The sequence below is a fragment of the Pezoporus occidentalis genome, unplaced genomic scaffold (genome assembly GCF_034315485.1).
Source record: "Pezoporus occidentalis ecotype Australia unplaced genomic scaffold, CSIRO_AGI_Poc_V1 ctg21, whole genome shotgun sequence".
Lineage (NCBI taxonomy): Eukaryota > Metazoa > Chordata > Aves > Psittaciformes > Psittacidae > Pezoporus > Pezoporus occidentalis.
In genome coordinates this window covers 5,148,689-5,173,793 of record NW_026913964.1, presented here as the reverse complement: position 1 = coordinate 5,173,793, position 25,105 = coordinate 5,148,689, and the positions used below count along the sequence as shown (strand labels likewise).

The following is a 25,105-nucleotide window of genomic DNA, read 5'->3' as shown; positions in this document are numbered from 1 at the left end:
TCAGCAAAAGCTTAATTAACCAGCAACATTTCAGAGCAAGCATTTTGATTTCAGTGAATTGAAAGAATTACAATAACACTTGTTTAGGGACCAACTATTTCTTCACTGTGAAACCATTTTTTCACTAGCAATTATGGAAAAGTAAAACCAAAATGTTCAAATTTCATGCTCCAAAATAATTCAATGCCTTTAATTCTGAATCACTGAAAGAATATAACTGATATTTCATTAAACTCTTTGTTCCTGTAAAACATTTATTATAAAATATTAACACACTAAAATGCTTTCTTATACCAGAATTTTTCCTTATCAAAATAAATTCAATCAAAAAGTTGTAAACTAAAATTAAATTCAAATAAATTGCTATTAAATTTAAAAATAATTTTAAATATATTTAAATACAGATATTCAATTTACAGTGCTTAAATATACTAAAGTAAAATAAAATATTAAGAATAATCATAAATAATTTTTATACTTAAATACTTTATAACTACAATTTATTATAATTATATATAAGTGCAAGGGAGACGTTAAAACAGCCTTGCAATACCTCAAGAGGGCCTACAAGAAATCTGGAGGGGGACTTTTTCCAAGGGCATGTAGTGAAAGGATGAGGGGAAATGGATTTAAACTGAAAGAGGATAGAATTAGATTAGATTATTAGGAAAATGTTCTTTATTGTGAGGGTGGTGAGGCATAGAACAGGTTGCCCTGAGTCACATTCCAGCTTTTTTGGAGGCACCTGTTAAGTACTGGAAGGCTGCTCTAAGGTCTCCCCCGAAGCCTTCTTTTCTCCAGGCTGAACAAGCCCAACTCTCTCAGCATGTCTTCATAGGAGAGGTGTTCCAGCCCTCTCATCATCTTCATGGCCCTCTTCTGGACCCAATCTAACAGATCCATGTCTTTTAGTAATGCGGGTCCTAGAGCTGGATGCAGTACTCCAGGTGGGGTGACACCAGAGCAGAGCAGAGGGGGAGAATCACCTCCCTCGACCTGCTGGCCATACTTTAGGGCAGCCCAGGATACAGCTGGCTTTCTGGGCTTCAAGCTTGCTTTGCCAGCACAATTTTTTTATCTGACAGAATACCCAAGTTCTTCTCTGCAGGGCTCCTCTCAATCTATTCACCCCCTAGTCTGCACTGATATTAGGAATTGCCCCAACTCAGGTGAAGGACCTTGCACTTGGCCTTGCTGGCCATGGAGTTTGCAAAGGCCTGCTCCTCAAGTCTCTCAAGGTCACTTTGGAAAGACCCCTCCCGTCAAGCATATCTAGCATTTTATCCCAGCACTGAATCACAGTAAGACTGGTAATTTTATTTTTTTTTAACTATAGAGGTGTCTGTAAGTATTGATACTCCTTAATGGATTCTTCACGCTGCATGTTCCCAAGCTGCATATATTTATACATATGCTTTAATTTTCCTGCTCTGACACAATTAAACACAGAGGTTAGGTCCCAGTTTAACTGGTTCTAGAACTAGCATCATAGAGCTCTGAAGATGGTATTACCTGAAGTGACTGGGAAGCAAAAATGAAACTCTGTTCTTGTCGGAACAAACACATAAATTCCATGTCTCTACACTGATTCTGCTATACATTCCTAGAATGTTAACTTTTTAAGTATTAAATGGTATACATGCCCTTGTATCACAGTGTATAAATAGCAAGTCCAAATAAATATATTTTACCTGGTATCTTGTAATTGTATCCGTGTCCAATACAAAGGCTTCATGGGACGGCTAGGTTCAATGGCAGGCTTTCGAGGACCTTGGTTTGAAGATAAAGTGCTGTTAAAAAATAACCCAGGCCCAGGAGGTGGAGGGGGTGGTGGTAAGACAGATCCAGGCAGTGGAGGAGGCACAGGAGGTCCTGACCCTGGAAGCGGGGGTGGTGGAGGTGGTGGTGGTGCTTGAAAATTCCTACAGCTTTCAGAAGGTGGAGGTGGCAGTGGTGGGCCAGATCCAAACTGAGATGTCAGTGAAGTCGTACACACTGGCAAAGGTGGTGGTGGAGGAGCTAAACCTGGTAGTGAAGAATCAGGAAGGGGAGGAGGAGGTGGTGGTGGCGGTGGTGCTAATGGTGGAGGAGGCAGCATCTGTTTCGGTTGACAAGGTAAGACACTTTCTGAAGACTGCACATTGCAATTGTCCTTATTTTCACTTTGGGCAGAAATATTATGTGACAAAGAAGAAATATTAAGCTTTTTGGGTACTATTTGGTTATTTTTCACAGCTCTGTTTTCTTCTTCACTAGGCTTTATGAAAGTTTCTCTGTCAGTCTGTATACATACATTTCGGTATGTCTTTGGTGGGTTACCATCTTCAGTAGAAACGCCAATATCTTTTGCTTTTTCACTCCTTCTGTTTAATTTATTATCAAGTTCATTCTTCAGATATGCAATTGTTTCCTCAAGCTGAGCAGTTGATACAGCATGTTCTCCACGAATATGGAATACCCTGAGTTCAAACTGAGACTGCAGAAAAACAACAAAAAAAACACCTTAATGCAAATATTTTCTAAAGTGTTTATTTTGTTGTAATTAAAAATCTTCACATTTAGCCCATATTTTTACTTTAAGCCAAGACACATACACTTTACTTTCCCAGTTCTAAATAGCTTTATTACAAGCTATTACATAAATAGACTACTACTCATCTTTAAACAAGTGTAATCAGTGTATGTTTCAACAAAACGTATTTCCAGCTCTGGAACATCAATTTAGCAAATTCTAACTTGTACCTTGCCTTTAAGCAGACTTCCTGGTTTCTAATGGCTGAATGAAATAATTACTGGTTAAATATGAGGAGAAATGTAACTTTTTCAAATTGTATTGCACTTATGACGTGATTTTATTGACTATTTAATTTCATACATATGCCATATACATAGTTAACATGTTGGGAAGTAAAAAATAAACATAACAGAAGTTGAAATTCTCTCCCCCACCCCCCCCCAAGAAAACGTTAAATAAACAAAATACTTTCTCAATCCATTAAAAGTGTTCTCATCTATTAAATTCACAAAAGTACACAAATTCTCCTTCAAATTTATCTTTACTATTAGATTGAAACTTCATTTCTACCTCATGTATTTTAACCTAAAACTCAGGAAAATACATCTTAGAACCAAGATCAAGAGGGTTTCACTGTTGTAGAACGAAATAACAGTCTTTCAAGAATATATATATGTAAGGAAAAAACCAAAACACTTTTCTTACCATGTATCAGAAAAATACAAAACATTTGACACAGAAATCTCTCCTTTAAGTAATTTAATCTAAGACTGCTTTTCCAGATGACTGAATCCCTACAAGTTATTTTCTGTTATGCCATGCTACTATCAGGCAGCTGACTGCTGTTCTTTCTTTTTAAAGCAGTGACTCCTGAAAGAGCATATTCCATGGTTCTTTCAGGATCTCTGTACAAATGGAAGCCAGCATTTCAACAGAAGCAGCTAATGAGCTGTGATATTCCAAAATTTCTGCAGGCAGAGCAATTTACACTTCAAAAAATCCCGCAGTGCTGGTCAGAAGCAGCAATATAGAACTCCCTACTTAACATTTCACCTTGACTATTATGTCAGACTTAATAGATCACAATATTAATTACTATGCATCTAACTCATGCATGTGTAGCTCAGTATGGAAGATCAGTGTAATATACTTTATATCATCCAAAGAAGCTGCAATAGGTATGCAAAAAATACGTTATTTTTTACAGCAGTATAATCAACTTGCATTCTAAATCAATTTAAGATAAAGTCCAAAGTAAACAATCTGAAAATACTGGATACAAAAGGCTCCTTCCCTTAACTGGCAAGCATAAAGGTGGGAAATTGAAAGTTTTGCAAAGAGAATCGAACAGCAATTTGTACTGGAAATAACCCAATTTCTATTAGCTTTATCGAAGAACTAGAACTAGTATGTATAACAAATTGAACGTTGTTTACTTGGCTTTACTTGCTGTTACTATATCAAAGTTTGTTTTCACTCAGTTTAATTATTAGTTCAGTTCAACTATCACAAGATTTTCTGTCATCTGAACTGCTCCAGAGCAATCACCTTTCTTTTTAAATTTGGCATGCTGATTCATAAATGAGGCATTGAAGTAGGTTTGCCTTAGGGAATTTAGCTATTTTGTTTATCATAGTATTTTGCCCCTGTTGGACACCAGAAACTACCTGATAGAACAATTTACTTTGAATGTTAAAGATTTTTCCAGCAGTAAATCTGAAGTCACCTTAAAAACACACTGTAAAACAAGCACAGTATTTAACAAAAATACTTATTTCATCTAACTGGGCATGAAAGCAACTGTGTTAGTATTCTGTACATTTGCAACCTCAGATCTTCTATCTTTAATTGACAATATAAAATTGGTGATTCAAATTCAAAACTGTATTTGAGAAATAATTTTAAACTTTGTTCTTGCTTTTTACTCTTTCACATTTTCAAAATTATTTTCTGTTAATAAAAATGATAAACGTAAACAAGAATTAAAGATGAAATTACTAAGCAAAAAAAACAAATGCAGACAACAAAAATGAGACATTGGGAATCTGTTCTGAACATCTCATCAATGCAAACAATCAGTCTTATCTAACTGAAGAAGTAAGATTAACTAATAAAGTAAGATTAAGTAATAAAACACATTTTTGATTGCCTTACACCTCAGATTTTGTTCACTGAAATAAGATTAAATAATATTGAAATCTTTTCAGTTTACGTAACCATGATAGTATTTTCAACAGGTTTTTCAAGAATATATATAGATACTATTTTTAAATATACACATAACACATATTCTTAATAACGGTCTGCTTACTGACAAACATTTCTTCATGAGAGATGGAATGCTCTAAAATCTTATAACAAATTAAATGAAATCAAACAGCATCCAGTCATTCCATGCAGGTAGAATTTAAAACATTTTACATGGTCACTAAATTTTTCTACAGCAATTGGCGATACAGTACATATCCAGGAAAATCTTTTCTTTCTTACAGTGAGACTAAGGATAGGAATAATGGAATCTTATTGTACTTCACATTATTCTAAACAAATCCAACATACTAAAATGCAGCATAATAAAACTACTTCCACCTCACAATTTCAAGTGGGAAATAAATCAATCAAAACTACTTTCATACTATATGTTGTCACCAGAATCCTGAAATATTAAAAATATAATGTGAAAAGAGAGACATTTCATTGAATAGAAATTAGTGCTTGAAGCATTTGTGCATTTCCAGTTAAAATGCTGTTTAACTCTAAACGGGAACCAAAGTTCTTTTTACTTTAGTATACATATGTCTACCAAAGCTTACAGTTTTATTTCCAGGCATCTGTCAACACTCCTTTAAAATGTTTATGATGGCTACACAACAATACCTGTGGCTGGTGGGAAGAACCAATTTTTAGCTGAATTCAAATCTATAGGCACTTGAACAGATAAGAGTTCAAATTATTCAGTTGGATAGATACAGTTAAAATTATTCAGCATCTTGTTACTGAATCACATCAGCAATTATTATTATCATGTTGGAAATATACCAAGTCTGTTTTCTTGGCACGTCATGCACCAGGCTCAGAGTCTTTGGAAACTGCTGTTAAATTGAATAATGACCAAAAGCTACCTGCAATTTGGTCACAGCTATTTGAAGCAGAAGGGGGGGGGGGAAGAAAAAAATATGGTGATTCCTGGGGAAAAGGATCTGTGATAGCGTAACACAAACTGATCATGAGTCAACAACTCCATATTAGAACATATAAATAGAAACAAATGTCATTTGCAAAACCACAGTCCTTGTGCTCTATTCAGCTGCTAAAAGTCGTGTGTATGTTCAGTTTAAGAATAATGCTTTCCCTGTGTTCACAATCACTGATACTGAAATCTGGGGCAGTTCATTCAGTATTGATTTTCCAGGTTCAATTTACATTGCCTTTGTCTTCACCTCACCCTTCCTGGGTAACACCCTCCTTGCGTCCTTAGTTTCTTTCTATTGTTGAAGAATAGTTCCACTGAACCCCTACATTTGCTTGATGCAATTCAGCTGGATTGCTGTCTATTATCCTTTTAATCCTGTGCTTTTCTCACTTCTAAAACTAGCCTTCCTGGATGATGACTTCTTTTTCCATTCTTGAAAGGCTCTCTGCTTCCAATATCCATTTTAAAGAGGTTGAATAAATAGGCAGTTTAGTCTACCCCTCTCTCTAATTAATCTTATTTTGCTTCCAAATCTGCCATTTCATGAAACATAGGTTTCAGAGTTTTTGCACTTCTGATTCTGACTAAATAAAGGCCATGCCCATTTGCTATTCAAGCCTCACCAAGCCTCTTGTATCTGCCACTGGAATGGGCACAATCCATTTTCCTTGACTAAAATCACCTCTCCAGAGCAAATGATCCCAGCTAACTACCAGTTCCCTTAAACACAGACAGTTATATGTAAGCTTAGAAGACCTGTATTACTCTCTTCCTGAAAGTATACTGTTTATGGGTAAAATAAAAGCCACCCCTATGAGAAAAAAACCACCCGTCTTACTAAAATAATTGTTATTGCTATGATACAAAAGTGATTATGTAAATATCCAAAATACTGATATATCATAACCTGGAAAACAAGAGGAGGTTTCTGGAATGGCTTTCTAATGTCTTTAGGTCCTTTCTCCTTACACACACCCCTCTGCTGTATGAGTCCAGTGACATTATTTTTGCACCTGCTAAGTGACCTGACACAAGACAAGATATATTTGATATATTTTCCAAATATAATGCCAACAGCTCAGCCTTGGTCCTGTGAGGCTCAGGAACATATAAAGCATATGTTCAAAGGAAGAAAAAGAATCAGTGCAGTATACTTCCATTAACCGTTAAAGTCTCTAATGATAAAGCATGTAATTTATCACAGAAAAAAAACAACAAACCAACCAATCAAACAAACAAGCAAAACAAAGAAAAAAAAGACTAAATACTCCCACTGATAATGTAACCTACGGGTTGTCTCACTGTCTGACATGATAATGCCGACTGACACAGACAAATCTAAATGCCAACATGACAGCTTTGCTCTGTGCTTAGGTAGGAGAAAGGTTTACGGCCTCATTTAATACAGTCAATACAGTCAATTATAGTCTATATAGTCAATTAAATGCAATCAGCTCAAGTATGTACTTGTTGTGTTACAGCTTTATATAATGTGATTTTACATGGACAAAGACTTTCTAACCATGACATAGAATTGCTTTGATATTGAAAATTTTATAACAATTTGTATGCATGAATATGAAGAAACCATATATCTCTACAAAAACCTACATTCAGAAATCAGTTGCTGCGTTCTTATTAGTCAAGACTTATTTGCACCATAAATGTTTCGAAAAAATCCTACGTGGAGCAGTAAAACATTAAAAAAAAAAATAAATCTCTAAGCCACTGGTTAGAGCTAGCAATATGCAGAACTTTTGCTTTGTAAATAGCGAGTTAATGCTTCGCTGTTAATGCATAATATTTTTTCTCTAGTGTTTACAGCGCTATTCTACTCTAAAAAGCGACTGTGTAAAAATGGTACATCTTTAATGAACAAGGCTGTTCTAAGTATATCAGAGACAGACCTCTTCTTTAACTGAGAAACACACACTTTTACTAGTTTTTACTCTTAATTAGCCGGGAAAAACAAAGTAGTAGGGAGAAAGTGAGCTCGATTTTATTCCCTTCTGACTGTATACACTGATTGCTACGTCTAATCAGTTACTTATGCCAAGCCATGGAAAGTAAAAAAAATGGGAACAAAGAAGAAACAAAGTATCAAAGCATATGGTATCTAGAGTGGAAGGGGGAGAGAGAGATTAAAACAGAAGAGAAGAAAGGAAAGGTAAGTTACTGAGTTGCCAGTGAAAAACATTTTCATAGACTTTATAGGTTTTTTTTAAATTTATTCTTTATAGTATTGTGGCCATCAAAGTATTGTGCATGGAAAAGAGAGGGAAACCAAATTTTTCACAGACAGCCTCTGACTTTTTGTTTTTTTTTTATTTTAAGTAATTTCATCTTCAGCTTTTGGAAGAGCTCACACTTTTTATTCTTGTATTGTGTTGACAAAGAAAAAAGAGGTCCTTTTTTGTTAAATCTCTGTCCTTAAAAAAAAATAAAATCATTTGTTTTAAATTTTAACAACAATCAGTGATTTAGGAAAGGATTTCTCCATGAAAAAAACCTTAAACCTGTGCCAATTTACATAAAAATCAAAATCCCCTTCCAATAATCACCTCAACCAATATAATCAGTTACATATGATACATCACCATTTTCAAGGGTATGCAGCAAGAACTGTTCTTACATCTCATAGTCAAAAAGTAAGCTAAATGATTGACCATTCTCAAACATTCAGGAACTCTAAATATTTGTACAGGCTATGTATACAGAGCGCAATTATCCTTCCAATTTAAAAAATAGTACAAGAAGTTGGGAAGAAATTTTACCATCGTGGATATGAAGAACATTGTTTTTCTAGATATTTTTGAATATTCAGTTATTTAACAGTTACTGGCATTTGGGTAGTTGAGAAAGAAATACAGCCTTATGGACAGTAACTCTGGAGTACAAAATTATTGGCAGAGCACATCATTAAAATATACCCAGTTACACTGCAAAATACAGTTTTTTTTTTTAAAAAAAACAACATAATGTGCATGACTACTTACATACAGGACTACAGATAGCTTAAAATTCATGCAACATTTTAAGCACTGATTCATGTAATGTTTTGTAATTTAAGTATTTACTGTGAAAACATAAATTTTGATTCACACACACATATATATTTCATGTTATGAAATACAACTTCTGATTTAACAACACCTGCAATTACTTGTAAAGATTGATATTAAACAGCTACCATTTCTACAAGGATATAGTATGAACAGGTCCTCAATCTCAAGTAACTACACTTAAGTAAAAGCTACAAATAGACACCAAAAATGTAGCTATTTGATTACACTTTAAAAAAATAAGGCATTATTCTTCCAGGAACTAAGTTGCACAGTTATTCAACTCTGTAATTAAACTGCATTTTGACATGCCAAATATCATTAAACATCCACAAACCAAAGCAGATCTTTACTAGATTACTATTTAAAACACAATACGAAAAATCTCCATTTACAGAAAGGAAACGTAGATATAAAGCTGCATGAGAATTTTAATAATTCAGTATTTGAGTATATCAGTTACACACTTAGAATGGCTCAGAAGGCATTTTCCATACCTTCCTTAATATTTTATAGCCATACTTAACAGATGGATTGCCATACTTAAAAAATGCGCATTCACATAATGAGTGAAGTTGCTAAAAGCTCTGTTTCATTATAAATGCATATCACTGTGAGCTTAAGGAATTTGTTACAGAAAGGGTAACAGAAGACAGAAAGCTTGGTGAAGTTAATATGTTCAGCCTTTATAAGGCCCATATTTATACTATATGAAGGAATGACTAATGTAAAAAAGGATTGTTAGTATAACTGCACAAGTCATGAATTATCATCAGAAAGAAGAAAGTAATGCCATAAGCCTGCAATTCTGAATTCACTTATGAATTTCTACTTCCTATGTCACCAATCTAGATGGCTACAAAATAAAAAAATCCCGTGCATTTCTAGACTAGTGTAAAGGGACTTCTTCCCTCTCTCACCTTTTTGATTGTACCGAAATAATTGGTACAATACACTTAATTTCATCTTTTTCCTTGTCCTGTCTGGAAGAAACACCATCTAACCAATATCAGCTTCAAAAAAGCAAACAGGTATATGAACAACTGACTGTATGTACGAGAAAGGAATACACTCAATACAAGCAGGTATTCGAAGGCAACCTAAGCAAAATTTTTTTTTGAGACATGTACTATGCTTTGCACTCCATCTGCTGTTATTTCTGGCATTTTCTTATTCTTTGTTAGAAAAACTCCAAAACTAGCAAACAGCAATTCTCAGAATGCAGAAAATCAATGAGAAACTGAAGATATTAACGTAATAATGTCTACTCTGCTGCAAAAATATTCAAAGTAAGCAAGACACTTTTTTTTGTATTTAAATTAACATATGCTTACATTTGCTTGTATGTTCATATGTTTCTAATAATCTTCCACTCATTCCAGTTTTCAGTCAAAACTGTTCTTAATGTAGCCAGTAAAACGTTCTTTAGGCCATTTCAGAAATAGCTGGCATTTATAACACATTTTGAATACTTCTCTTCTATAGACTCAGTTCTGCATCCAAGAAAACACATTTATTAACACCTTCAGCCACTCTTCCTAGTCCTCTCTCTATACAGTATGTCCACACTGCTGCACTGCTCCTTTACTTTGCTCCTTGAACTCATTTCCTAGCAATTCCCAGTGCTGGTTTTCTCTTCGTCTTTCTATTCATCTTTTATGCATATTCAACTGTATGCTACTTGGGAAATGTGTCAATGAAATTATTATATTGTTGTCACCCTTCACTTCTATCATCTAAAATGAGTCTTCTCCTAAATTAAACCCCATTCTTCAGCAATATGATTCTTTACATATGTTTTCTGCCTCTTTTTCCTCCTTTTTACCATTTTCCAGGACCCAGATAACAGCTGGGCTACCATCCTTCCAATTGCAAAGCCTGTGTACTTTTCTCCAGCAGGAAGTGCCTGTCAAAAGACTTGCAAGCTTTTTGCCAGTGCATTTGTACATACTGAGTCTAACGGCTCTATAAAGACATGACAGAGCTGTTTAAAAACAAATCAATATATATATATGAATCACAAGTTTTTTTCTTTTTAAAAATCCACAATTAAGTCTGCTGACGAACATAGTGGAAGCAGGAACTGAATCAGCTCATTCTTTCACACTAGCGCTAAGCTTTCTGAGATCATGTAAGTCTAATGTAACAAACACACCTTCATTTTTCTCTCTACTGGAAGAAAATAAATAGCCATGCAAAGCAGATCTATGACACAAGTATTCTGTAGCTGTTTTCTGACAGGACCGTGTTTTTCAAGGTATTATTCTGTGCAATATGCCAACCATCCCTTGCATTATGGACTGCAGACAGTCCTATATTCTTCTAAGCTTTAGCATTTCCTCTTCCAGCTGCTTGCGGACCTTCAGTCTCTCTAAACGTTCTGTCCTCTTTTCCATGCTCCTCACAGAGTGATTTCCAAGTTGCCTCAAATTTTGCTTCCCTCATCCTGATTGCTTTGTGTCTGCTCTGTGTTTCTGTGAAATTATATTCAACTAGGTTTTGTTTCCTGCACATATACATTTCCTCTCCTCAATCCTTTTGCTACCATCCAACCATTTTAGACTGCACAAGTTAACTCACTTGGAGAACTTTGTTATACAATACATAGCTCACAACAGCTCATCTCTAATACTTGCTTTTCTACAGCTGTCCTATTTACATATAATTTTACCCAGATGAACCCTTTTACTAAGAGTAAATCCCTCCCCCTCTGCACAACTTCTATTCAAACACCTTGATGCAGCCTTGAAATTTCTTGGTAATATCTCAAAATCCTGCAAACATTATGAATGCAAATACATGGGAAAATATCCTATTACGTCAACTTGGTAAGCCATGTACTCTACTGTGGCATCTCTGTGCCCACAGAGAAATCTCACTGGAATCTAAATCCTTCTTGAATCTAATGTATATATCAAGCAGAAAATTATTAATGCCTTGGATGCATTAACTTCTCGCCACAGGCACATCTGCTAAGCAATGTCATCCCTTGACATAACGACAGCACCTCTAAAATACTAGATTGAATATTACTTAATAAAGCCAAGTGTTAACAACGTGCGCTTAAAGAGGTACATTTCAGGCTATAAATACGTAAATATTAAGTAGATAGTTTAGCATTTTATGTAATTTTATATTTTTGGTAGGTAAGATAAAATTCCAACTAATACTAAAGTTTCTGTTCATTTGAATTAATGTTTTTAAAAAGAATAAAACCATGAAAAAGTTAACTGACAAAAAAAAAAACAAAAACCCGTATGTATCTCAGGTAGCAGTGAGAAGGGAATACCATGCCCACTAGAAGACTGCAAGTAAGGAGAAGAGAAGGCTGTGTGGTGACCTCATAGCAGCCTTCCAGTATCTGAAGGGGGCCTACAAGGATGCTGAAGAGGGACTCCTAGGGACAGTAGCAATAGGACAAGGGATAATAAGTTCAAACTAAAGTAGAGGAAGTTCAGGTTAGATATAAGGGAAACGTTCTTTACTGTTAGGGTGGTGAGGCTCTGGAACAGATTGCCCAAAGAAGGGGTAAATGCTCCATCCCTGGCAGTGTTCAAGGCCAGGCTGGACAGAGACTTGGGTGACATGGTCTAGTGTGACGTGCCCCTGCCCAGGGCAGGAGGACTGGAACTAGATGATCTAAAGGTCCTTTCCAAACCTAACCATTCTACGACTCTGTGTAACACCCAACACATGCAATACCATGCAGAAAGGGAGCAATCCTTGCATAAAGTGACTATGAGTTGATTCTTCCTAAATGAAAGCTAGCCATGCTAGGAAAAATAAATCTGACACAGTTTGTAAAAAATGGGTAGGCAGCAAAATTGAGACCTTGGAAGTTTCAAGTAAAACTGATACTTTCATGGACAATTTAGTTGGTAATATCTCTACATATTGTTAAACTCTGTTAAACATTTAAATTCTACAGAACAGAATGAGACAATTCAACATGCAACATGTCAATAAATGTAAATGATATATCGCATACAACTTCTCTGAGTCCAAGCTAATTAAAGAATGAAACCACATCATATGTTGAAAATTCGTTTTAAATTTCTGTTGAACTAGGACCATGAACAACTAACATGCAGAATACAAACATGACAACAACAGCCTTTCCCATCACAAACATTGTAGTTACTTTCCTATTCTGTTTCTCACTTGCAGCTGCTACCCTAGTCTTAAGGTTACCTAGCTTACTATGTCTGTAGAGGTATAAAGGTACTAACACCTATGTTATGTGGTGGTATTTAAATTGCTATGTCCAATGAGAAAAAAAAAAAATTGCTATTTAAATATTTTAAAATACAACATACAAAAATATAGGCAGGCATTTAAAATTCTATTTTAATTAACAGACTTGTTTTGATGAAAATTTACTTTCAAGAAGTTACAGTATTTCTCATTTGCCAGGGAAATTATAAGAATCATTACTTTTACTGATATATATAATGATTTGGCATGTAAAATGTGAAAACAATGAAAAAAAATGCCTGAAAACAAGTTGAAAATAAAAGTTTCTGTGACGAAAACTACAGAGGCAGTATGGATCCAATAAGAAAACTGATTGCAGTAGAGAGCAAGTTGTCTCTGATCTTGGGAGAATGTTTTTGGACACCTAACAGCTTTTTTATTACTCTGGCTGATTAAAATAAAAAGCCTTACTACTAAAATGTTCTTTTTGATGAGTTTTTTTGCCATGAACTATAGACCTTGCAATCCAGTGGGATACAAATCCTTTGATCCTGTGCAGTCACATAAATTCAAAGTCGTAAAACAACATTGAATTTGATTTTATTAGTGTGGCTGATGTTGCCAGAATTGTAATGCAACCTTGTTTTCCTTCTCTTTTCTTCCTTTTCTTTTGGGGACAGGGTGGTGAGGAAAGGAGAGTTTACTGTCAACATTGCTTCACAGTATGAAGAACTAATTTATTTGGCAACCAGACTCCAAGATTAAGCCATTATAACCCAGCTTTGTAACTGTATAGGAAAGTAATGATACAAATCACATTCTGCTAAGTTGCAACCAATTACTTGGTTGAAGCAAAAGTCAAAGCAAAAACCAGCGTAAGTAAAGCACACGTAAAAGAAGAGAAAAAGTTATACATCTATAGAAGGATATCAGGCAACAGTGAATACTACTTTTCAACAGGAAATAGCCAAATAGTTTAAGAAAAATAAAAAATATAAAATATAAAATATAAAATATATAAAATATAAAATAACTCCTCACTTTTATAAGATTTTCATGTTGTATGAGCATAATTTTTGTCTAAAAATTCTGAGAATACCTAGACTGAGGAGATGACTAGCCTCTCCACCAATACAGAGTTCTCATGTGCAGTGAAAACAACTAAAAGATTTTTAGGCGTAGCAAACCACTGACTTCCTAGTTAACAATGGAAATTAATTTTCTGGGACCTCTCTGACACCAGACAGCAAAATAACAATGGAGATTCTATTTTACTTTAAGTAAAATAGACTTTACATAGTCACCTGCTAGATGACTATGTTCCTTAAGAGATGACAGGTAATTCTCTGATGCTTGTAATTATCACATTCCTCGTGTTACAGAGAGGGACCTCAACAACACAAAAAAAATGATGGCTTGGTGAAACAGTCCTTCCTTCAACATGGAATATATTATACTACAAAAATACTACCTTTTTCTCTATAGCAAAGAGAATGAAGGCAGAGGTTAGTTTCACATTCCGAAAACAGAAGTTTTCAGTAAGTTAACATACTTTCTACGGAAGCAAAAAGAAGAAAATCTATTCTTTTTCTCACAAATTAAAGATCTTTTCGCATTGACAATATAATACTTGGCTTGACTGCAGTGATTAAACAGAAGATTTAAGCTGTAGATATCTTTGTCAAGGTAAAGCATATGAGGATATCTTACACACACATGGTTATGTTTTATGATTTCTATCTTAGTTTAACTTGGAAGCTTCCAATTCTGCATATACAATCATAAAATTTAGTGGTAAAACCAGAAGATAGCCTTTAAAAATTCACCAGTCAGGTAATATTTAGAAGAAAACTCAACTTGTGTTTAGAAACAGTCTTCTTTTTAACACACATAACTACTTTAAGTTAATATATCCTACAAGCTAATTATGCATCATTACATTATTCCATGCGTATATAGAATTATAGAATTTGAAGAAAATTGAATCAAATTTGAATAATTACAGAATTTGAAGAAAATATTGCACACACAAAAATGTGTTAAAAAAATACCTTGGTCAATTATTCAGAAGGCAAAAACCACAAGTATGGTTCCCAGAGCAACCTTAATTTTCTCCATCCAAAGCATGGAACCTCAGGAAGAGGAACAACATATTTTAACAAAGGCATGATAATGCTGACCTGGAAAAACGGTTTCTATACCTACTCAAACTGCAAAGTTCCCGTAAGATGAGTCGAAAGCCATTTTAGTCAAGTGTTTCTCAAGTGGTAACCAATGACACATCTTATTTTCTAAGCAACTGTCTTAAGATTCTGGGATCCTGTTTACAGCTGCAAAGTAAGTCAAAAAAAACAGCGATATGAACATAAGCATCCCACTAAATTTTTTATATCTTAGGTCTCTGTGCATAATAATAATAATCATAATACATGCCAAACTGAATACATATTATAAAAATCAAATTTATACATATAAAAAAACCTGACAAATTAAAACTTGTGACACTGGAAAGTACATAATGAAACTATCTATATTCAGATTACATTTTGATTCATAAAAGGGGAGAGTACTACTCACTGACTAACAAAAATAAAATGAAGAACTGAATAAACTACATTAGTTCTAGGCTGTTATTCCGGGCAGAATTGTTCACTTCTAAAAACCCCTGTATTATGATGCCCAGATCCAAGTCTCTGCAATCTATCTCCTATTACCTTCCAGACTACTTCTTTCTCCCTCCAGCTTGCCAGTCTCATCCTCATATCCATTCTCACTATTTTCTACCTAACGTCCTACCTCTCATATATCCATACATCTTTCCAGCTCTTGTAGCCTGCTTCAGATTCCAGTGGCTTTTCTTTCACACTGACTCACCATCAAAAAATGTGTCAGGAACCAGGCTCCTAGCTCTCAAAGCATCTTTGGAAGTATGATTCCAACCTAACCAAGAGTAACGTATGGCACCCATTGATCAGTGGATCTTAGTTTTGCCCCAGTGTTATTTTATAACAATTTAGGTGGGTTTGGTATCTTGGGTGGAACTGTGCAAATGGTACATTAAAAATCTGGTCAGCACCAGAAGATGCAATAGGTCCAGTAAGCACTAAATTTGCAAAGTCAGAAGCTGCTAAAATATGAAGTCTTTAGTGACATATAAAGAAATGGCTTAGAATTATTAGATTCAAATAAATGTCTGGTGTAGTAAATTTCAAAAAGCAGAGGCACGAGCTACATGTTTTCAAAATCAAAATGGTAAAATAACATTGACAGTACTTAATTTTTAGTGCCTTTTTTTACTTCCTTGACCACATGTCACTTAATTTCTCTTGCAGACAACTATTTCACGTTACAGAAGTCTTCCAAATCTGTCAAAATAAAATTTTATCATATTCACCGTATGTATTCTACTTTATTTACTCAAGATGACAGGATAAACTTACTTTCATCATCTATGATAAACGCAGGGGTTTACAATGCATTTTTTAGAAGAGCTTCATTTTAGCCCTAATTAAGCAGTGTGTAGAGTATCTAAATTTGAGCAGGAGCTCAGTCTTGATGAATTTTCAAGGCTATAAATTATCTTGCTGATCTCTATGCACATTTTTAACTGCATAATACCACGTCTGTGTTCATGTGCTGAAACAGAGTTAAGATTTTCACTGTATTCAATATGCAGAATATGGTCTGTGGTAACTTCTTAAATAAAAAGGAGAATCCTTGGATCAACATGTGGAACTAACAGCATTCTGAAGCTGCCATGAAGTCTAAACAATCCAAGTTCTTACAGTGAAACTGTATTGATTAAAATAATAGAATGGCAATGTAAGATAGAGCAAGCAGCAGTGAAAAACAAACCCAACACAATGGAAGAATAGCCTTCCCGGATATTCAAGCTATATAATAAAAAAAAAAAATTAATCACAGTGTAAACATATAAATAAAAGAAAATGAGGATGAAAAGCAGCCATTGCATCGAAACCATGGCAAATAGGAAGTCAATGGAGAAGGGGAATAATTTTGTTTAAAGTAAGTTTCAGAGCATGACAGAGATACTTAAAACTTTATCAAGAATTTAATTATGAAGTATGATGTGAATATAGGCATTATAATGTGCAGGTTTTTAAAACATAATTAAGCACTGAACTGGGGAATATTTTCATACACCATGAAGAATCATTCCAGCCTCTTTTTCTGAATGAAGATGCAATTGTCATCAACTGGTTCCAAAGGGATTAAAGTGCTTCATGTTAGCTCTTTGTGTGCTTGTATGCACCCTGAAGAAAGTTGCTATTTCTTCTGTGTTTTGCTATCATCCCTAGTCTGCTACTCACCTTTTCTACCACTGCCAACACAAATTTTTCATTACAGGTAGATTTTTCTCCTGCTGGGATTTTTCTATTTCAGGAAATGCATACTTTAGAGATAATCTTGCTCCCATTGTCTGAGAGCCTTAGAAATACTGAAATTGATATTTTAATACAATTTTATTGGATTTCATTTTCCTTTCTCGTATTTTTTACACGTTTTTCTCAATCTTTATTTTCACTGTCTTGCACTGTGGAGAGGCTCCACGCTGAACAGGGAGGATTCCTTCATGAGGACAAAGTAGCCAAGGTATATAAAGACACACAGTTCACACACAGTGGTGAAACCATACATTTAGCAGCTAAGCACGAAAGACTGAAACATTCCAAGTTACACAAGAGTTGTATCAATAATTAACCACAAGCTGGGAGACCTTCATCAGTAACACCACATGGAAAAGCCTGAACAGCTCATTAGGAAAGACTGACTAATAAACCCTTACTGACCTTGGCTGCTGCTTTGAGCTGCAACTCCACCAGACAGAGGCATACATGATACAGATTTTCTTCTATTTGTGCATGCTGGGACATGAAAATCCAGCAAAGAACACACAAAGCAGCTAGCACCTGACGGACGCATTTCATTGTGTAAAGGTTAAAAACAGCAATCTCAGCATCCTGAAGCAAAAAGTTTTATTAGCATATTGTCAATTTCTTAAATGTTGTTTTGTTAAGTACCATGGCATATCAAAGCTTTCAACAGTATCCATCACTGGACTCCATATTTCAGTAGTAGATTTCAAAATACAGTGAATTCTGTTAAATTGTGGAATCCCTATTCAAAGATGCAAACACAAAACAAAGAAGAGAAAAAAAAAAAAACTAAAAATTTTTTGTTTCCATTTCCAGAAGGGAATGCTAAAGATCCCTACCTATTCATCCAGGTCAGAAATTTTTCAATAGAGTCGGTTAAAAAAAAAAAAAAAAAATCCACTTCATTGTATTAGACTATCTATAAAAGAGAAGATTTAGACAAATCCAAATGTTTTAAAATGCTCTGATTTAGTGTTAAAGCATCTAATTTATTATGTTCTTTCTGAAGCAGAAATGAAATTTCACTTTTACATACAAATAAAAGGCATTTTAAATTGTCAAAATAAAAGTGAAATCACCCACTTCCATAAAAAAGGGTTTTTGAGAAGCATTGGCATATAACAGTGTCCTGGGTTCAGCCCTTAACAGTTGTCTCCTTCTTAGTAGCTGGTACAGAGCTGTGTTTCCCCTTTGTCTGAGAGCAATGCTGTTAACTTTTCAGTCTCGCATGCTCTGCCAGTGTGGAGAGGCACAAAAAGCCAGAAGGAAGTAAAGACAGGACACCTGACCCAAACTAGCCAAAGAGGTCTTTCCCTTTCACATTACTTTTTCTTGCACATTTTTCAACCGCCTTCTGTGGCACTTTGAGGCACTAGTCTTTAAGGTGAATTTATTATACAAAATTGTTTTGAAAGGTAAGCAAGCTCAGTGAAAACTAAATTGCTTTCTACCCACTTCTACATTTCAGCTCTTGAAACCTTTGCAAAAATGCAAAAATTCAAACATTACTAGGGAGATCATAAAGGTCACAGAACACCCAACATTCCCCCCCTTAATGAGGCTTATTCTTTCATAATGTCATGGGCAGTTATACATCAACTGCATTACTCTTCACTATTTATTAAGTTTTGATAATATGTTCATAAGATATTACGTTCATATGTTAGATGCTGTTACAGGTATTTCTTTCTAAAATTTGCAATGAGTTACTTTGAGAGGTGCAGAAATATTATTTGATTATAATATTTTTTATAGGTTATTGTTACCAATTATCTAGTACGATTTCTGAAAGCATATATTACACAATCTGCATAATACAGAGTAGTATCACTACAATGTGGTAATGGCTAAATCCACCATTATTCTCAGTTTGGGAACATGTAAAAGGTGTAGTGAGTTGGTGGAAGCCAAATAACCTGTACAAGAGAGAGAGATCCATACATAGGGTACAGAGTTATAGGACAGCTTAGGACTTTGATTCCATTTTACAAAAGCAATATTAAACTTCCATGTAGCTGGAGAGGAAGGGAAAGGGAAGAAGGAAAAGTTAGGGGAAAACATAACTTTTTTACTCATTTTATCAAATGAATGTACAGGGAAAAAAAAAAGTATGCTGCACCCTTTTGCAGCTATAGTTGGATTAACTACTGAGTACTGCAATCAGAATATTGCTTTCAAGTTAATTCTTTCCACTCAGAAGTTAGAGGTCCATTTACAGTATTTTGATTTAATCTTAAGTCGTTGTCGTCTACTTCATTGGTTACAGATAGCATAGAATTGGTTCTGTAGAGAAAATCTACTGTTGCTCAATAGATACTATTGTTGCTCAATAGATACTATTGTTGCTCAATAGATCCTTACCTATTGTGCTAGCTTTTTTCTGACCTAAAACTAAGACTGTGCCAGATCCACAGATAGTGGGTAGGATGCTACCTCCACACATCCTCTCACAGTTTAAGAAGGAAATAGGACAGGCCAACACAGGGAGAAGCCGTGACATGCTTTTGGAACTTCTTTCGCAAGACTTAGCTGACATCTAGCGGCAGGAGAAGGAAAAGTAAAAAAAATCAGCAGTGGAGAACGGAAATAGTTTTAATGCCTTAAAGATATATAAACTCAGGGGTTTGTAAATAACACGTGAAAAATTGAATAAATGTTTTGAACACAACACCTAGTAAATGTAGTTAAAAATAGATGGGTAAAACCGAAGTATTTATCTCTATCACCCTTTTTAAACATTATCTACATGTGGATGATTAGCTGAATTATATACATTAATGAACCTATAGAAGCTTTTCTTGTTGCCCTTGTCATTCCTGGACAAGCTAGTAGCTGGAAATGGCATACTAGGGCAGGATTTCTCAGTAATTTAGTCACTATGCATCTTTAATGAACCTGATACCTGCCACCAGGCTGGGCTGAGGTCCAAAATCAAGCAGCACACTGCTAAGGAATGGCCATGGAGGCAGTGATAGTAGTACGAACACAGAAGAGACAATAATGACACTTAAACATGCCCCCCCGCCCCCCCCCCCCCCCCCAGTCCAAATCAAACCTAAAAAACAGTATACAGGAAGAAGGCATTACCCTTACACTCTATATTTCTTACACGTATTCTCTAAGCATTTTCTAAGCACCCACTGCTGGTCACTGCTGGAGACAAGATACTTGCTTCAACTGGCCTTTGGAGAGTCTTACACATGGAATTATCGTGTTTATTTTTAAGTTCACAATGACAGAAAACTGCTTCTACAGAAGTATGTTTCACTGAGAAAGTCAGTACTTAAATGCCAGAGCCTTAATATAACTACCAAATGTAAAAGTACTTCACTGCTGAGTTAGAGGGAAGAATTTAAGAGTACAACAATAATGAAAACTACAAAGGGGAAACATGTAAAAACTGCTTTTTGCCATCATATATGAGTGCATCTATGGATTTTAACTAGATTAATTTTAACTGAGCAATCAGCTGAAAACAAATTTTAGAAAGAAGCAAGTTCTTACCATTTGATGAAAAGCATATATTAATGTACGTATTTGCATTACTTAAATCCATAAAATGCCCTATAGTCAGGGAAAGAAAAAAACAACAACAAACTACAAAAGTATACCTTTAATGTTTCAATTTCTTCTTTGTGTTCCCTCTTCAAATGTAAAATGGCCGCTTGGTACTCTGTAAAAATAAATAAAAAAATGTACATTCCATTAGAGTCAGAAAACAATGTGCCATCTTTAGCACAGTGTACTTCATACAACAGCACCGGGCCCAGAATGTAGATGTAGGCTCTCAAATAAAAGACCTTTAACAATGGTGATGGAAAAGAACATTTGAACACAGTAACCAGCATTATTTTCTAAGGCCCCATGACCACATTTTCCATGGTGCTTCTGAAAGTAGAGGATAAAAGAAATAGGTCTTCCAAACGGGGAGGTGAAAGTGCAGAGAAGACACATCAGACTCAAATAACAAGAAGAAACTTTAGTTTTGCTTAGGTTTGCAAGTAAATGTAGAGCTGATAGGATATTAAGACGTACATGCACATATGCATGCACACATACCCACCCCTGAATTCTAAAAAAACATGCATCAAATACAATGATTTAAAGTCAACTGTAGACATACAATCACTATCACAGTCAAATTGGATAAGAAAGCAATCACAAATACAAATGAAGACCTGGAAAAGTACCCAAGAGCAAGAGATACAAATAATTCTTTGTCTTAATTCTATCAGACAAATATTAATTACAGAGTTCAAGTACCTTCACAGGTTACTGAACAGCTCTTCCATTTGGCAACAACATAATGAAATCCGAAGGTATGACAAAATTGAAAGCATGAAACTTAAAAAAGCCAAAGAAATTTAAATCAGCAATGAAAAAATTAGGAAGTTAGGCACTGATTACACAGGTTTAGTGATGGCTGTAATGTTAAGGTGAAGATTTACCAAATGAAACTCTGGAACCTGGGTCTCATACTATGGTTTCCCTCAATCCATACCATGGCTACATATGGCTAGATGAAGAAAGATAAGACCTTACACCTGTGGAATGATTTAAGAGAAACTTCTCTTCTGTAAGACACTGGCCCAGAAGCTACAGTCCTCTCAAACAAGCAACTGGACTTCATCCTTGGACCATGAAAGTCACACTTCTATCTGCTTCTAAATCAAAATTCATCCAAAAGTGTATTTCCAGTTCCCTGGCTTGGCTTCTGCTTCCTCGACTAAGAAAGGAATCAAATGCTAACTTTAAAAAAAAACAAACAACTACTGAAATTAGTCCAAAGTCTTTCAATTTTACTGTGAATGTTCTCTAACACTAAAGGGTTTGTACGGTCCCTGGAACGTTAGAATCAATGAAACAACATGAGAACATCAAAACATGGATCAAAGCACCAGATCAGTAAAATATTCCAGCGCTTTGGTGTTTTTTGTTTTCCTTCTTTTTTCTCTTGGGAGAAGACGGAGAAAAGAGGAAAGGAAAGATAATCTGGTCTTCACTCTGAAATCTGTATGACATGGAAGCTGTCAATACAAAGCTATTGTTTTTAAACTCAGGTGAAGCTATATGCAAGCAGCTGAACTGATATAAAAAATTAAAAGGAAAAGGGATTGATATTGTATATATCAATGTATAAATATTTTATCATGCATATATATTGTATATTGAAAAACTTGGGTGATTCCAGCTACTAATAGTATCTATCTTGACTCCTCTTTCTTCTCTAACAGGCCTTTACTTAGAGCTTTCCAGCATGAGAAAATTGGCTGCTCTTCTGGAATCAGAACCTGTTAGGTCTACAGAGTCTTAGATTTCCTACTGTTAATTCCTTTGACTGGTTGATATTCCCTCCGGACACAGGCTCTGCTTGTCCATTCACCTGGCTTAACAGGTGAATGTTAAGCTGTTTCGTTAAGTCCTGACAGGACTCAACAAAACAGCTGGCTCAGGTCCCCAGAAAAAGCTGAGACCCATCTGGCACCTCAGCTGGTTAAGCACTCACTCAGTTTGCAGGGTGTGAACCGTATGAACATCTTGACTTGAAGTTTAGGTCTTTAAGGTAACGTGAGAACTGAAGGAAACAACAGACTTTGAAAATGCTGCTAAGGATCAGTTCTTAGTTTGGTTAATAGAAGGATACAGATCTCTCTTAACAAAAGATTTACCTTCCCTGTGGGACTGCTCAATGCTTAGGATTCTTTGGGATTTGGGTAAGAGACTCATACTTCACATATGCTGATGCAGACCTGTACTAATATCAAAAGCAGATTTTTCACCATGTCTATCTATCTAATAAGCCTCTGTTGCTTATTTTCTTATCTTAGCACAAATGTTTGTGCAGTCAGAGAATGGTGGAAGAACCCCCATGGATAAAGCCTAAAACAGCATAAAAAGTTAAAGAATTTTTTTTTAAATTAAATATATGTCATTTTTGTGACATTCTGCAACATACCATGATTTTAATTTAAGTTGGCATGCATTTTTCATTACTTCTGCCAGAAAAAAAAACAACAACAAAACATTACAGAAATTGCTTTGCTTAATCCTTGTTCTAAAGCAGAGGTAAAGTAGAGGGTAGCAATTCTTTTATGGTTTACTTATTCCTCTAAAATATGCTTGGAAATTACTAGATTATAAGAACTAAGAGACCTTATTACTTAAAATACTGCTACTGCATAAATTGATATACTGTAACCTATCTATAGACTGTCAATAATGCCATAATCTGACATTCTACAGCATATGCTGCTTCTGTTTCATTCTACCAGTGTCTCTTTTTTAACCAGAAGAAACTATCTATTGGATAAAGGCCGACAACCAACAAAGTACCTTTAATTCCTCTCAAGCATTTATTTTTGTGTGTACGATAACATAATGAAAAAGAAATCACATCACAATTATAGTTTTGTATGATATAAAGTATCATAATAATAAAATTTAAGTGGTTGTGTCACCATCTCTGGAGGTATTTAAAAGATGTGTATATGTGATGCTTCAGGAATGGTTTAGCAATGGGCCGAGCAGTGCCAGGTTAATGGTTGTAGTTCATCTTAAGAGATCTTCTCCAACCTGAACAGTTCTATGATTCTGAAATTCTTACCAGAAACTTTCCAGAAAACCCTCCCAAATGCAGTGAATTAAGCAAAACCATCTTACTTCAGGCTTACTCATATCACATATCACTAATCTACATAGGTTTGGGGACACAATGCAAAGGCTATTTTTGTTCCTATTTCTTCAGGCTCCTGAAGAGGTGAACTGGGACCTGCCACAGTGCACAGTGAAACAGTGAACAGCGAAACAGTGCATAGCGACCGTGAAATAAAAATTCTGCTTCATAGTGAACAAAATCTCTGTAGAGAAAACCCCGTAGCCTATTTTGCTAGTATCCTGTCTCAGTAGCCAAAAGGCAGACATGTAAAGAAAAAAGTAGTAGTACACTCTTTCCAGTACACTCTTACAGCAACCTGATTTGCAATTCAGGAACTTCCTAACCAGAAGTTGTTTGCATATTTAATAGTCTGCAAATGGATACCTCTTCCATGAATGTGCACTGCTGATTTTAAAACTGCTGCAAGCAGACAATGTCCTGCAGCAAAGAATTAATTGCAGGTTAGGTAAAGACCCTTTTATTTCTTCTGAATCTGCACCTGTTATGTTCATTTGATGTCTCCAATTCCTGTGCTGGAAGAAAGAGTGAAGAACTGTTCACCATTACCCATTTGCTGTTTCTTAAAATCTTAGAGATCTCTATCATATATTTCCTTGACTGATTCTTTTCCTGTTGAAAGGATATTAGGCTACACAGGCTTTCCTTATAAGGAACATGTTCCAAGTTGTTGATTAAAGTTGCCATCTTTCCCTGAACATTTTATAGTTCTACTGTACCCTCTGTGAGTTGGCAAATCCACAGTTTCACATGAAATTCAAAATGTGGACATTTATACCATGGCATTATGATGATCTAGAAGATTTTTATCTCCTATTTCTTTCCTACTACTTCCTATCACTTCAGTTGCTTTTTGATCACTACAGAGCACAGAGCTGTCATTTATTTTAACATCAAGGTCTTGTATTTTAGAGAGTAATGATCAGACCACAGTTCATTATTCTCTATATGTATTTAGTATTTTTTTTCTCTGTATTTTGGATTTCCTTTGCCATTTTATTGCATAGCCCCTCAATCTTGGATTTTACTTTTAAAAAAATTCTCATGAAAAAAAACCCTGCAAACTTCCCC

General features: G+C 35.1%; 1 protein-coding gene across 6 annotated transcripts in view; it reads right to left on the bottom strand.

The window, feature by feature from the left end:
- FMN1 (formin 1) overlaps nucleotides 1-25,105 on the bottom strand; it is a 189,289-nt gene that overhangs the window by 87,421 nt on the left and 76,763 nt on the right. For all 6 annotated transcript variants that reach the window (XM_062619315.1, XM_062619314.1, XM_062619317.1 and 3 more), the window contains 2 exons: nucleotides 20,973-21,034; nucleotides 1,692-2,476 (listed from right to left, as the gene is read on the bottom strand). In XM_062619315.1, coding sequence (XP_062475299.1) covers nucleotides 1,692-2,476; nucleotides 20,973-21,034 — 847 coding nt within the window. The remainder of the gene's footprint in view (nucleotides 1-1,691; nucleotides 2,477-20,972; nucleotides 21,035-25,105) is intronic.